The sequence below is a fragment of the Rhineura floridana genome, chromosome 6 (genome assembly GCF_030035675.1).
Source record: "Rhineura floridana isolate rRhiFlo1 chromosome 6, rRhiFlo1.hap2, whole genome shotgun sequence".
Classification (NCBI taxonomy): domain Eukaryota; kingdom Metazoa; phylum Chordata; class Lepidosauria; order Squamata; family Rhineuridae; genus Rhineura; species Rhineura floridana.
Window position 1 is genome coordinate 153,636,386 of NC_084485.1, and position 15,910 is coordinate 153,652,295.

General features: G+C 44.8%; 1 protein-coding gene across 5 annotated transcripts in view; it reads right to left on the reverse strand.

The window, feature by feature from the left end:
• The window catches only part of ASTN1 (astrotactin 1), a 326,486-nt gene that overhangs the window by 175,923 nt on the left and 134,653 nt on the right, over window positions 1-15,910 (reverse strand). For 2 of the 5 annotated variants that reach the window (XM_061634179.1, XM_061634183.1), the window contains exons 3-4: window positions 2,332-2,725; window positions 144-317 (exon numbers count right to left, since the gene is read on the reverse strand). In XM_061634179.1, the coding sequence (XP_061490163.1) occupies window positions 144-317; window positions 2,332-2,725 (568 nt within the window). Of the gene's footprint in view, window positions 1-143; window positions 318-2,331; window positions 2,726-3,695; window positions 3,761-5,974; window positions 6,083-15,910 lie in introns of those variants that run through there. The other 3 variants (XM_061634181.1, XM_061634182.1, XM_061634180.1) reach the window with 3 other exon arrangements.

Consider the following 15,910-nt stretch of genomic DNA (forward strand, 5'->3'; position numbering starts at 1 on the left):
GCAACTGACCTATCTTCTGGACATGGAGCCACTCACCAAGAGCCTCCAACAGGGCTCTTCCCAGACTGCCTACTCATTACATTGCTCAACAGACTGTCCCATGCCCACTCCCAATTTATTTAGAAGGAAGCTCTAGATGGTACCTCGTGATTTGTTATTGATCCGCTTGCGTTGGCTACTGGATGTATGAGACAGCAGCGTAGCTTGCTGATGGTTAGAGTCCACAGGGCTGGTGGCGATGATATTATCCTTGTACTTGTTCATCAAGGAGAGCTTGGCATTCTCACTTCCTGAACAGGAAGAATTTAAGGCAAAAACTTTGAGAAAAAGAGACAAAAAGGAGAAAGGGAAAGAGGAGGAGGAGGAGGGAAGAAAGAGAAAGAATTCATTTCCAGCTATCCAGGCAATAACATCAGGATCATCTCTAGGTGTGAACCTGCTAGCAATAAGAGCAGGATCCCAATGCTGTAACTAGCCATTTTATATGATCAGGGCTGACCAACTCTACCCCATCCCACAGAGTACCAAGAGCAAACAAATCCAAAAGGATCATCTGATATTCAGGTAAGAAATACCACTCCCTGTGGGGCGTGCCTGGGCTTCTGTAAGATCTGAACTTGTAAGGATACAGCAGCTGCACTTTCTCACTCTTCAAGACCAAATTAGACACCATGTTCTTCACATTGGCCTTACAGGTTGTTTTTTAAAAAAAAAACACAAAAAACACACAAAGCCAGCATGGGGGAGGGGCAGTTTTAGCCCTTTGCTCCTGCCATGGTCCCAGGCAGAAGCCCCACCCACCCCCAGCTCCCTCATACGTGCTCTCTCTCTCTCTCTCTCTCTCTCTCTCTCTCTCTCTCACACACACACACACACACACCCCACACACATTCTCTCTCCACACACCACACACATCCCCCCACACATCCCCCCACCCCACCACCACCACCACCCCACACCCACCCCCCACACCCACCCCCCACACCCACCCCCCACCCACCCCCCACCCACCCCCCACCCACCCCCCACCCACCCCACACCCACCCCACCCACCCCACACCCCACCCCCACACCCCACACCCCACACCCCACACCCCCCACATACACACACACATACACACAAAGAAGAAAACTCCAAATTGCATCAATGGGAATTTCCCTTCCACTACAAATAGCAGACATGCCTCCCCATCAAAAAAAAGTCTGGCTCGCTGCCCTCCACCCGCTATTTATTTTAAAAACAAACACATGAAAGACCCTATGACATTGATAACATCACATCTAACTTGGATGTTATCTATAATAGAGTGTAGTCCTACTCAGAAATTGCTGTATGAAAAACCCTGGATTGGCTCCTGACCAATCATCAGAAGTTGGCCAGAGACACCCGTAACATTCAACAGCTGAACATGCTTTGCTGTATTAGGCTGAAAACACAGAGCAAATGAAAAACCACAGCTCCGCCTATACTAAAACCAGGTAGAGGCATCAGCTATACAAGTATAGCTGATATAGCTGTTCAAGGGGAGGGGGAAGGGTGTGCACGCAAAATCTTCCTCCAGTGTGCCTGAGTGAGGGCTACTTGTCAGATTTTTGCATGGTTAGCATGAAGAACTCAAGAGGCTTTTTAAGCATGGTCAACTGAACACACTTAGAAAACCTCTGTGAGCAGGAGCTGTGTATGATCAGGGCTCCCAGCTGCAAGGAAAGTTTATACGCACATTCAAGGAACTGAGCTTCATAGCCCTCTTCAGATCTTTGTGCCAATTGCATAAAGGTCTAAAAAGCAGCCTGTGAACCTGGGGATGTTGGGGACTGACCATCTCACGTGTTCATACAAATGCCTGAGCGTGCCTTGGGACTCCTAGCAAACTGATACCTGCCATTTTACTTACCATTTTGAAAACATGACTAAAGATTCTATACTGAAAAGATTAAACGATTTAATGTTTCTTCAGTAACTGTCAATATACATAAACTGTGATGCCTGTTTTGCACCCCTTTCCAAGTTGCAGATGGGGCGGATACCTCTATTGTCCCATCCCAGTTGGACTACTGCAAGAATCCTTCCCAAAGAAAGAGAGAGAGTCTGACATTCCAAATTTGCATGGCCATTTGTGGGGCCTGTTTTGAACCACAACATCTAGCCATGCTATGGACAGAAGGAGAAAGATGGACCCATATTGTGGGTTGAGGTTAAAATTGATCTTTTGGTCTAACAGGGTAGAAGAATAGTGAACTTAATCTATGCCTCCCATGATACAATTCCACCCACCCAATCAGACATAACATTGCAGGAAAGTATGCACACAGTTTAAGTCTGTGCCCCACCTGGCGTAAGATCCATGCCTGACTTCTCATTGCATCCCTGCAATGAGTCCAGGGTTCTGGTGACCTGGCTGGCAAAGTCCTCACCACCATTCATGCATTCCCGCTGCAGGTGGTGACGCAAGTCAGTAATGTCATATTCATAGCCATCTAGGATGGGGGTCTCTCGGATGCTCAGGGTCCCACTGGAGTTGTGGCCTTGCACCCGGGCATTTCGTAGGCTCTCGCGGCCATGACCCCCAATCAGCACTGAGGGGATGTAGTGAATCTCATTGGCTGCCTCAGCACTGGCACTCTTCTGCGGCTGCGGCACCCGACGGCGCTTGCACCACCGCCGGCGTGTGTAGAGAATCATTACCAAGCACAAGATGGAAAGTAGCAAGGCAATCATCCCCCCCTATGGAAATCAAAACAGAATGGAGTTGAGATAACCTCAAGCAAAGGCATAGTAATTACAACACAGGTCAGAAGTGGGGTGTTCCATGCACCTGTTCACCATGAGTTACTTGATATCTCACTTAGAATTTGACATCTAGGCAATTTCTCCTTTGTTTAAAAAAGTAAGATGCTATCTTCAAAGCTGCAGAGAAAAAAACCATGGAAACATAGAAATGTTAACTGTGGAAGGTTCGGAAGGAACCAGAGCAGGACTCAGGAAAGCAGCACACTACCATGCATATGAATATAGCAGTTAACATTCCATTTGTTGCTCCTTATTTACTCTACTTATACCAGCTTGGGGAATCTCTGGAATCATCACCAATATTTATGTCCTGCACCAACACCACTTAAATGAACAAGAGCTGTGCTCCAGGGCAGTTCCCAATCACTTCAAAGAGGGCTGTACAGAAAAGCTTCCTGCACGATGTTCCTCCATGTTTTCATAGAAGCGTTAAGAGTGGATTTGCTGGACAACAGTTTTATCCTCAGCAGGAGGAACACAAAAGGAGATACTGGATCTCTTAGCTCAGGGGTGGCCAAACTTTTTGGACCAGAGGGCACATTTCAAATTTTAAGAGAATGGTGAGGGTCACAGATTGGCTGCCATGCAGGCATGACGTAACATAAACTAAAGAGCAATGATGTTGAGCTTTCCCATAATTGTATTTCCATACTAGAAAAGGCTTGATCTGTTGAATTTCTCTCTGGCATACAGCCAAGTAAGACCATCCACTCACCCTGAACTAGTAAAAGACTTGTAAACAGTGGCTGGAGCAAACAGGCATGAAAAATGCACAATAGAGTGGAAGGTAAGAGGGAATTCTGCAAACATTTTTCGTACCTCCCAAAATATCAACTCTCAATAAAAAAAAATCAAGCTACAAACATCTGGTGCAGCACCAAGCAGCACCCTGAATCTTACTTACAGACTGAGAAGTAAAGCCAGAGCTTCCCTCTGCTGGGCTGTCTTCCCTTTAAATCTTGCAAGTCAAGGAACAGAAGTATATAAATAAATGATCAGTAACTGCCAGATAAAGAATTTCAAGTCTTTTCCTGGCCATGTTTCATTTGTTTCTCTCTTCCTTATATAATGAATAGTCTTGATAAAATAAAATAATAACCATCATCTGTTCCATTAGGACACAACATTAAGCAAGAGTTACTAAATGGGCAACAGACGCAGCAGCTGGCAGACTTCTCTAATGGCTATTATGCCTCACCCACCCCCTTCCAGTTTTCAGCCTAATGGAAATGGAAGGCTCGCACCCTTCCTTTAGGAAAAAATACCAGCAGATTAAGCAAAGGAGCAAAGATTGAAGACAGCCCTGAGCACTGCGGACATGTATGATCCTGGAGTCAGCTCTTATGGGTTCAGTTTAATAGATGCTATTCTCTATAGCTTCATCCATTAAAAAAAGGAAAAAATATATCAGATTAAACATGAAACAGAATTTTACAAAACATTTAACTGATCGAACTCTTTTGCCACCTCAGATTTTCAAGTTTCTGGAATCTCTAACACAGTTATAGAACATCTTGTCCTCAAAGCTTGAGTGTTCTCATACACACAGTTTTATGCATTCCATTGGGTATGGAATTAGCCTTGAATTGGAACCATGACTTAACAAAATTGGAATTTTAGGAAATCTGAAGTCTATTGTTAGGCATGAAGTCTGGCTCATGCTGCAAACGTGTGGAGGTGTTCAATGTATCACAGGGCAATGACAGAGACACACGTCAAAGGTCTCTACGGTTTCCATCACACTGAAGAGATGATGCTATTGATCAGAGCTTGGAAAAGTTACTTTTTTGAACTACAACTCCCATCAGCCCTAGGCAACATGGCCACTGGATTAGGCTGATGGGAGCTGTAGTTCAAAAAAGTATCTTTTCCAAGCTCTGCTATTGATCCCATGATGCACGTCAGGTCCTCATACATATGTAGGAAGACCCAGATTTTTGAAATTTAATCTATCCAAGAGGTTCAGTGGACATGGGGAAAAGAAAATCTGCTTCCAGCAAAACATTTTTGTAAGGGGGAAACCCTGACAGCATGAGGGCAGAGTGCAGGTGAAATTGGAAGTCCTGCAGTGTAGGAAGCAGCCTGCTGCTTACTTCACTTCAGCCTAGGTCCGACTGGGGAAGGGGAATTAGGATAACCGGATACTGTTCCATGAGGCTACTGTTTGGGGATCTGCTCCCTTCAGGGCTTTAAAGGAACTTTGGGAGTAGTTGAATGGGACTAGAGGGGAATAGGCTCTCTCCAATCCTAATTAACATCTTAAAGGATCTTGGAGTGGGAGAGAATTAGGGTCAGAAGATTCCCTCTCACCCCCAAATCCAGGATGCTATATGCTTTTAAGGATTCAATTTTCAATGTGGCCTCCAATTCAAATTCATCTGCTCATGTCTATTTAAATTATAAAGAGGCCAGCACACCTTGTTGCTTAAAGAGTCCCAGAGAGAGAGGAGACATGATCACTGAGGAATGCTCATCAACCACACTTCCTCCAAGCCTAAGCCCAACCCTTCCATACAGCACAGGAAGGTGGGATAATAATACTTTCTTATTGTACTGCTGTGCAGCCAGCCCCTAACTACAGCATGGGATGGGAGAATTGAACACACACATATTTCTAGGAAAGTTTGTGGCTGACTGTACAGGCAGGGAGTCCTAAATCTGACTGGTATAAAGTTGCACCATAGCCTTGAACTTGAACAAAATAGTGCTAAGTGAGCAGCTTGCTGCTCATTCAGCCCCAAACATTAGCATTCCGTTGGAATTTACGTAACTCAAAGGACATGGCAATGTTATGTTGTAGGTTCCCCCCTGATCTTATACACTGTGCTTGTTTTATCTTTTATGTACACCGCCCAGAGAGCCTTCGGGCTTAGGACAGTATATAAATTAAATTAAATAAATTAAATTAAATTAATCTTACCCTACTCCAAAAGCTCTGGGCAGCTTATAACTAGCAAAGCATAAAGTTTGAAATTGCTTCAGATATTGGATCACAATACTTGGCATCTCTTCTATCCCATCATCCCTTTAAACCCAACACCTAAACATGGGTGGGGTGTGTATATTGATTTGGCATTCAAACTTGAAAAAGAGTGTGAGGCCTTTGGTGGATGAGTCCTCAGAAAAGGATGAGGAGCAGGGGATTGGCACAGCAGACCCAGGGCAGAGAACAAGCAGACTCACCCAAAACACAGCTCCGGACCTCCACCTGCTGGAAGATGCTCAAGACAGAGCTAAAGCCTCTCAGGGAGACTCAGAGAGTGAACAGGAGGCCCCTTCACTCTCTGCAGAACAAAGATGCTTGCAAGTACCAGAGCAACGCAAGTGTTCCAGATGTTTAAGGCAACAAGCTCCTGGGAGTCAGAGGGCTGATTGCTAGCATCTGAGCCAGGGAAGGGAGCTTAAAAGGCAGTGAGAGGCATTTGCCCTCTGCTGGAAACAATGTTGGATGCCAGCATTGGACCTTTGCCAGCTGTGCCCTGTTGAATTTTGAAACCCAGATTGCCTTGTGGGAATATCAAACCTTTGCTTTGTTAACTGCCTTGGTGTTTTAGAATATGAACTGGTACATGAACTGAGACCCCTTGACCCCCTTGCTTACCCACATTCTCTTCAAGCCTTAACTGCTTTATAACCAAACCCCTTCTTAGGCAGCTGCTGCCTAATTGTTTTACAGCACCATTAATCACCTCAGTGCAGCCAGCAGAGACTGATGCAGAGAACTATGTGGTCATTTTTTAAAAAGAAAAATTGTGATTAGAGCTGAGCAGAAAGTTAATGAGGAGGGACTGAAGAGGGCCAAAAGCTTTCATAAAACCTTGCTCTCCTCTTGGTCTTTACAGAAGCTGCCATCACCTGTTTGTGTGGTCCTAGCAGTGGTTGCACTGCATGTGCTCCTCACTGGTGTTTTTCTTTAATGCAAGTCAACTTTTTCTTCTGATGATGCCAGAATGAGAGTAGGAAGCAATCACCACCATTGGTAAGCTCTCTCCTGTTTACACTCCCTGAAATTACAAAAATGCCTGCCAACACTGCAGCATGCAAGCATGGTGGTGTAGTTGGGGCTTAGTCCTTATAGTGACGGGAAAATAGCCAAACCTGGGGTTGCCACCAACCCTGCCCTATCCCAGCCACAACTTGGAGGGATGGGCAAGGTGTTGTTCTCCCCAATATTACAATGAGCTTTGGAACCAGTCCAAAAGTAAAATATAAGCTCAGGTAAAGGCTGGAAGCTATTTTTTTAACTCATTGCATTTATATTCCTCTTCTCCCCCAAGGAGCTCAAGATGGCATACATAGTTCTTCCCTTCTCCATTTATCCGCACAACAACCCTGTGAGGTAGGTTAGGCTGAGAGGCAGTGACTTGTCCAAGGTCACCCAGGGAGCATCATGCCTGAGTGGGGATTTGAACCCTGGTCTCTCAGGTCACAGTCCAACACTCTAACCACTTCACCCCACTGGCTCTCCCCAAACCCACACTGAAGTACAAAGGCACTTGAAAAAACAGACGCTTCAAAACTCTCTGTGAGGAACCCCAGCCTCTCTCTTGCCAGATGAAAAAATGTACTTTCCATGGACAAACTGGTAAGCACCTTTGTGGACCTCAAGTTGCATTACAGGGTGCTTAATTTTTTTCCTGTTTTCTTGAAACCTGAAGTGTGGGTTGAGTTGGGGTTTGAACGTCAGTCAAACAATTGTACCCTTTATGCAATCACCAACCTTCGTTCCAATAACTCTGTGCTCAAGGGAGATTCTGCATTACAGTATATTTTGCCATTTTCCTTCTCTCAACCTTTGAAATGGGTGTGGAGGCTGAACTGGTATTCAAAGTTGAAATATAGGCTTGCATCTAAAATACACATACCAAATTTCATTCCGAAATCTCAGGGGTATGTTAAAAACAATCACACCCACCAATAACCAAACAGAGAATGCCAAAAAGTTGAGTATGCCACCTTGCTCAGTCAACTGTAGTTTGTGGTTTTTCATTTTAATAAGAGAAAGGAAAAACAATAAACAGTTTTCCTGTAATAATTCCATAAAAAGCTCCTGAACAGCCAGATCTTTTGCTGCCACCCACTTGTACTCATAATTTTCAGGAATGCAAAATAAGTGCTCTGTGTCCCTTGATAATTTTGTAAATGCAACCACAATAGGATATTTTTCCTTCCCTTTCAAATTCAGTCTGATCCAGCAATGAGACTAAAGCAACAAAGGTCAACTTAGGTGCACTCTAATTTTGCAAAAGAATCCCACGTACACCGGCTTTCATTGGATGATTGGTGTAAGTCATAATGGCCAAACACTGTCACCTAGCAACTGCTCATTACACTTTTAAAAAATGCAAATATTCTACCACAAATGCCACACATTATTCTGGACCAAAATTACCACCCACATAAAACCAATATGAAAACCAATGACACTTATTCCACTGGCAACCTAAAAGAACCAGTGTGGGTGGTTTCATTGATAGGTCCAGAAATATAATTGCATGTTTCTAATCCTTTTTAAACCAAGTAACTTCCACAGAATTCTGAAAACCATGACAGATAATGATGCTCTAGTGCAAGCTTGTGGATAACTCAACCACTTTTGGTTATATATTACTCTCCAGATGTTCTGGACTACATCTCCCATGATCCCTGGCAATTAGCCATGCTGGGTGCAGCTGATAGGAGCTGGAAGGTCACAGGTTAGCCAATCCCGATTTAAGGCTACAGAAGAAAGTAGCCTTCGTTTCCATACCAATGTTATTTTGTCCAGAAGGGCTAACAAGGGTTGACAAACCATTGGCCTTCCAGAAGTTGTGGACTACATAGTTCCCATCATCCCTGACTACTGGCTATGCTAGCTGGGGCTGATTAGTTTTAGTCCGCAACACCAGGAGGGCACAAATGTAGCACCCACAGTCTTAATGGAAGAGACTCCAAGGAAAATTATGTGAATATTTACTCATTTGAGTGGACTACTTGCACGTGGGTGCAGTCTGATACACATTTATCTGGGTGAAAGTCCTACTGAACTCAGCGGTGATGAGTTCCAAGCAGTATGTATAGGATTGCACTGTTCATTTGCTTTGATTGCTGCACTTTGAAAAGGATGCAGACAGATGCAAAGAACTCAGCAGTGAGCAGAAAGAGGATAAATCCAGAGCAAATGGTAACTGAGGAAAGACTGCAGAAACTGGAAGTTCGTAACTTGGAGAAAAGAGGATTAAAGGGGAACACGGCAGCAGTTTTCAAGTATCGAAAACTCTTTTGTTAAAAGGGAGGAAGGCAAACGCTTGCTGGGGTGACGGGGGTGACGAGTGGCAGCAAACAATATAGTTAACACCTGCATAGGCTTTTATTCCCCAAGTGCTCACATTTATTTATGTTTTCAGGGCCACTGCAAGAGCCACCCTGCCCACCAACCCAGTAATGGGACTTGCAGGGGGAGAGAGCAGGATGGGTGTCAATTCAGCACTCCCCCCCAGCCGCTGTCTGAGAGAGTGGCCTCTTTCTAGCTAATAACTGGGCTGGCTTTGTATATCTTGTTATCCTCTCCTTTCTCCAGGAAGTTCAGGACAGAGCGTCTAATGTAGTTCTTGCACTCCCACTTCATCCTCAAAACAGGTTGAGGGCAGGACTACGTTTTTGTTCCCTCCTTCTCCTACATAAGAAACATTACAATGAAACACACTCCCCACTCCACAACACTGATTGGTAGAAGTGGGAAGCGTGATGTCGCTGTGCTGCACCTTATTTATTTATTATATTTGTATACCACTATTTTGCAAAAAACACCAAAGCAGTTTACAACAAGTTAAAACAACCAACCAACTGTATGATACATTTAAAAAAAAAAAAAAAAGTCAACTGTTGCAAAAAGGCAGTTGCCTGCATAAGCCTGCATGGAACAGAAAGGTTTTCACAGGTAAAGCAAAAGGTGTCTGCTAAAGCTCTGTTGGCAGAGCATTCTAGAGAACTGGGCTGATGACAGTGAAGGCTCGATTTCATGTTGGTGTTAAATGAGCCTCACCAACAATTACGTTGTTGCAGTTTTGAGTAGGAGTGGAAGCTGAGAGGCTCAAGAGTACAAATCCGGGGTGGGGTGGGAGTATGAAGTGGTGGGTATAGCATCACTTCCAAAGCCTTGTGGGCTCACAGCAGTCAGGACAGGGGGTATGGAGAGCAGATCCTATTTATTTTTATTCCCCAGTTGATTCCAGAGCAGAGGGATTAGTTACACTAGGTCTAGGCCAGAGTAGAGGGACAGCCTGATCCTGGGGCCTCTCTCATGAATGAAGAGCCTCAGATCAAGCAGATATGCATCCATTTCTGTCCTGCCTGTGCCATTTCAGAGCCTAAGATAGCCACCTCTTCCACCAAAGAACTGTCAGCAGTAACTCTTTGCTGTCTTCGGACACAGTGGAGGTCTCTGAAGCAGACATGCCCCTCTCCCAGTAGAGAGGCACCTCCTCTCCTTTCTAACCCTCTCCAGCCAACATTAGGTTAGGTTAGGTTAGCTTCCTGACTCAGAAACCAGAGCTCCTCTCATCCCCATAGGCCCGCATATTACAGATGGCGAGGCTGAGGAAGAGAGAAAAGTGTGCTTGCCTAAGTGGGGCAGCACACAGGTGTACAAAAACATAGGAAGAGAGTCTGGTAACAAGTACATTTCTGGAAGCAGTTCAGCACTCCAGCTCAAGGAGTTTCCTACCATTCACTCAAGTAAAGGATTCGGCCCACAATTCAGGGTATTCTGTCAGATAGTCAATAGGCAGCCTCTGGGGCAAAAAGGCTCTAAATGCTCTTTGCAGTTTTGTTTTTGCCGTTTATTAATTTTTCTCCAGGACTAATCAAAAACAAAACATGAAGGGAGAAAGCCAGCCCCCGGCAGCAATCTGGGAGAGATATTGACATTCTGATTAAGGCAAGCTTCATTAAACAGCCCCGTCCTTGGTATCAGCGCTGCCTGACAACACACGGTCTCCAGCTAATTATCTTCTGCTTGCAAAAGGAACTGTATGATTCCTCAACATCGCTTAAAAAAGAAAAGTCTACCTCTCCAACACTGATCTTTTGTTTCCTTTCCTCATTGGCATCCGTTGAATTCTCTCTCTGATCATCTCTCCCAACCTCCCCCTTTCTCTTTTTAAAAGTTTATGTGAGGAAACCAGCCAAGAGAGTCAAGTTATGAGAAGGAGGGAAGCTTCCAGATTGTTGCTATTTTCGGGTGGGGTTCAATCACATACCAGCGAATTCAGGCTGCATGATTATAGTTGATTGGGAGGTTTTGTGCAACAAACCCAATTCCCTAAAATATCGGACTTTTTGCAATTAGGTAAATGACAGGAAAATGCACTGGAAAGTGTGAGATAACATGTGCTTTGATGCAGCAGCATCTAACCTTCCTGCAAACAAATCAGGATGGATGCTCGTTAAATAGCCAACATTGTCTAATCTCCCTGCAAATAAATCAGGATGAATGCTCAATAAACAAGAAGCACCCTTTGTCTCACAATAATAGGATTGCTCCTGCAAGACTCCAAGCTCTGTATGCTCAAGAAAGTGAGCGTGAAACTGAATGTCAAGCAAGGAATTTGGTGGGGGAGGAGGAATCTGAAATGTAGCATGTTATCAGATTCAGCTTATCTCATGTTAGGTGAGAACAATAAGACAGGCAGGATCTCTCTTCCAAAGTACATAACACCAGAGCCCCCTTGTTGCATTGACCCAGAGAGCAGCTTTTCAAGGGCTGCAAGGGGATTCCCTCACCTGCTCTTGCCTATGGAGTTTAAGAGGCTTCCTTGCCAGCTTCCTGCCAGTTCTGCCTTTGGGCAAGAGCTGGATGATGCACAGGCATTGAATCCCTGCCTGACATCCTTCCAAGTTCCAGGTTCATGGTCAGGACCGGCCTTAGGGTGGGTGAGCTGGACGGTCACCCAGGACGCTGAGCTGAGGGAGGTGCCAAGCTGAGCTCACTGGCTGTGTTTTTAATGTATTGTCTGCAATGAGCGAGGATGGCAAGAAGCAAGTGTCTTTGTTTCAAGGTTCTACAGATTGTTTGGGTAGTAACTACAAAAACAGTAGTATATGGTGATACTGTCCCTTTACGACTTGTTATACCCCTCCAACAGAGGACCTACTTCTCATAGCTGAGGAGGGAGTGTTGGAGCTCAGTGAGAAGAGCTTGCAGCAGGACCCATTTTGTGTGCGTGCCGAACATAATAAAGACTATAGGCCTACAACTCCATGAGAGTCATCCTTTGAGAGCCACACACAGCACATGACTTCATTGAACTGGAACAGGAGAGCTCTGAGAACAGAGTGGCAAATAAGAGGTAGCTCGCTCTGGGCCCTTTGTATAGACATTGCTGGGGAAAGGTCTAGGAGTAGGGCTTGTTACACTGCTATGTTTTGCAATCCTGCACAAGCCAAACAACTTGGTAACACTGCAAATCTTCAGGGCAGCCCAGAGGAGGGGCGGCAACTGGGGCAATTTGTCCCAGCCCCCCAAAAATCAAGAGATCCCCTGCCTCAGTTTCTGTGCATACCATTAGCCCCTGCCCTGACCCTGCCACATTCCTCACCAGGATTCTTGGTATTTTGTTCAAAGTTTTCATAAAAAGAGGCAATGGTATATTAGTGTGCAAGATGACACTGCATCTCAACATGTAATTGTGACATAATGGGATCTCTCCCTGACCATGATGAAGTAAATATTTTACTTAGTTGTGTATGAGACAGAATAGATGCTAATTTGAAGCTTAGGATAGCTGTAAAATGTATCCTTGGGAGGCTGGAAAGGAGGTTGCCTTCTTATTAGCTAAGGGATTATTAAACTGTAAGGGAGTCTAAACCAATAGCGATAAGGTACAATCTTTCTTTATGTCTGAGTAGGATGTGAAAGTTGGACAGGGAAAAAAGCAGATAAGAGAAAAATCAACTCATTTGAAATGTGGTGTTGGAGGAGAGCTTTGCGGATACCATGGACTGCGAAAAAGACAAATAATTGGGTGTTAGAACAAATTAAACCAGAACTATCACTAGAAGCTAAAATGATGAAACTGAGGTTATCATACTTTGGACACATCATGAGAAGACCTGATTCACTAGAAAAGACAATAATGCTTGGAAAAACAGAAGGGAGTAGAAAAAGAGGAAGGCCAAACAAGAGATGGATTGATTCCATAAAGGAAGCCATAGACCTGAATTTTCAAGATCTGAAGAGGGTGGTTAACAGATGCTATTGGAGGTTGCTGATTCATAGGGTCACCATAAGTCGTAATTGACTTGAAGGCACATAACAAAACGATGGCGATAAGATTGGTCAGCCCAGGCCAATTAGCCTTGGTCACAGAGTTTGTTGTAAGGAAAGAAGGAACAAGGAAGGCTTCAAGAAAGGATTCTGTAGCAGAGCAAGTGGTCTGTTCTTGTCTCAGAAAGAATTCCAGACTCACCAAGGAAAGAGTTCAGTGAGTGAGTGAGTGAGTGAACACCACCTAAGGTTTCCAGGCTAGGTGCCATTGGAGAGTAATTTTCGGTGGCAGTTACCACAGCGAAAGACATAGGAGTGAGGTGAGGCCAGGCCTTAAGGGAGAAATTCTTCCTGAGTGAGTAATGGAGAAGGCCAGCTGCAGGCCACAATCAGAAGACCTGTGAGACTCAGCCCTAGGAACCAGGAAGAAGCTCTGCCAGAAAAGGTTTGGAATTTGGAGGAGGCATTCAGGAGAAGCAAAATCTGATCCCTATTCTCTTATTCCCATGTAAGAAGATATGAAGCACATCTGTCATTCTGCTTGATCCCAGGGCAAAGAGGAGCTGCAGGCAAGAATTCTTACATGTAGTCTGTGCATGCAACAATATTTGCATGTGGCCCGCAGCATGGATTCTTGTAGGGGGCAGCAGCAGGTCCCCCAACATCACATCTGCACCAGGCCCTATAAACCCTCTGATGGGCCCTACAAAGCTGAACACAGGGCAGGGGCTGAAGGCACTCCTCGCCCAGGGTGTCATTCTAGGGCCAGCCCTGTTCATGGTCATTCGTCGGAAAAGGGTGACTTGCTGTCACCAGCAACTGTTATTGTCTTCCCTAGGTCTGATGCCTGGGAAGTTGTTGGGTGTTGGGAACAGGAAACTCTTCTTGAACCAATTTGCTGGATGATAAATTGACAAATGGGCAAAAGAAGAAGAGAGATTGTTGCATCTGGACAGAATATGATATAAGCCAATTTGGGAAAGGGTTATAGCTCAGCAATAGAGCATTTGCTTTGCATTCAGAAGGGCCCCGGTTCAATCTCTGGCATCTCCAGATAGGCCTGAGAATGTTCCCTGCCTAAAACCCTGGAGAGCTGCTACAAGTCAGTGCACAAAACATTAGAGATGGTGCTGAAGGTCATGACTGGGGGGGGGAGAGAGCTCAGAAACTCTTTCCCTGTTCAGAAAGCCCAAGCCTATTATGAGCCAAGTCCAAATCTCTTCTGAGTTTGTCTCTTGATGGGCTTGCCTGGCACCAGACTTCCCCTACCAGTCCATCTCTCCATGCTTCTGGTTCTCTCCCGTCTTAAAACTGGCCCTTGTGAAGCAGGAGCAACAACAGCCTAGAAGGCACAGAGGCCTTCACTTTATGGCCTGGATTCTTGTAAGGGACATCCATTAATGCCAGAGAGCATGGGATCATCGGAAATGTAGTTCCCAAAGCTTCCAAGCTCAAAACTGAAAGGAAGCTCAAAACAGTAGACTATGCACCCATTACAAAAAAAGCTTTCTCCCCAATGCTTACAAGCATGGGTTTCTGAGCTCCTAGCTCAGGCATGGGGAACCTCTGGGCCCCCAGATGCTTTTGGACTCCCAACTGCCATAATGATCACATTGGCTGTGCTGGCTGGAGGTTGGTGGGAGTTAGAGTCAAACAACCTTTGGAGAGCCACAGATTCCCCATCTCTGCCCTAGCTGATTACTTGGGAAATTTTAAAAGGTGCAGCCAGTGGTGTTTACCAAAAGCACTAAGGCCAGAAAAGGTCTGGGAGGAGTTTCTACTAGCCAGAGGGACAGGCATCTTCTCTGTTCTTGGCTGTGTGTCCCATTCCTGCACCTTGTTTCAGGATGTTGTGATGATCAATAGGATGGATTTTTTAAAAAAAATATCCATGAAGAAAATTCTATCAGCAGCTATTAAAGATAGTAGCTAAAATGGAATCTCCCTGTTCAGACCTAAGGCAACTCTGATTATGATAAGGAAGACTAGCAACAGGGGGTGGCCTTTATGCCAAGTGCTGTGGGTGCTCTGTACTAAAATGCCAAGGAAAGCTGAATGTGTCCTGTATAATTTGTGTATGTTAAATTTGCCTATTTTTGCAGAATTGATTCTTATTCTGATTGTCATAGGGATAGGCAAGGAGCTACAGTACAAAGGGCACTGAAGACCACCCCCTGAACACTGATAATCTTAGGGCCCTGGGCCCTCGTTTAGCAATCAGGGAGTGAGGAGTATGAGATAGTAAGGCTCACTGAGGCTCATTCCCACAGCACTAAACTAGGATTTGCCATTGCACGAGAAAGAAGCCAAAGAGCTAAATGAGCTCAGATGTAACAGATGTTCCCAGGTTCCTGTGAATGTTACTTTAGTGAGCTGAGAATGAACTTTGTATCCAGATGCTCCTCACCTTGATCTCGTAGCCTCTTTCTCGCATGCACCACCATTTGTATGTGGTTTAAGATCCTGGTCCTGCTTAGTAAACTGACATCAAACCACAGTTCATTCCAGCAGCACTATGCGACAGCATATGTGGCTTAGCATGATATGTGAACCCTCCCTAGGAGCTTAATTATGGTTTGTTTGCTGCCAATTTACTTAATTATGGTTTGTTTACTGTTAGAACGATCTAACCTCAAACCATGGTGCCCTTGTTCTCATGTAATGCCAAGGCAAGCATGGCTTAGCATGCGTGATGAGTTAAAAGGTGTGTGGAACTGCCCTGAGGAATTTTGCTGTTTTGGCTTCCCTCAAAAATATCTCAGTTGCTTTGTCTGAGGAAGAATCCCCACATTTGCCTTCCATTTTCCTTTAGGCAACATTTCAGTAGCAAGAGTAGCTGATTACCAGTCATTTCACTTCAGAGTTATCCTCTT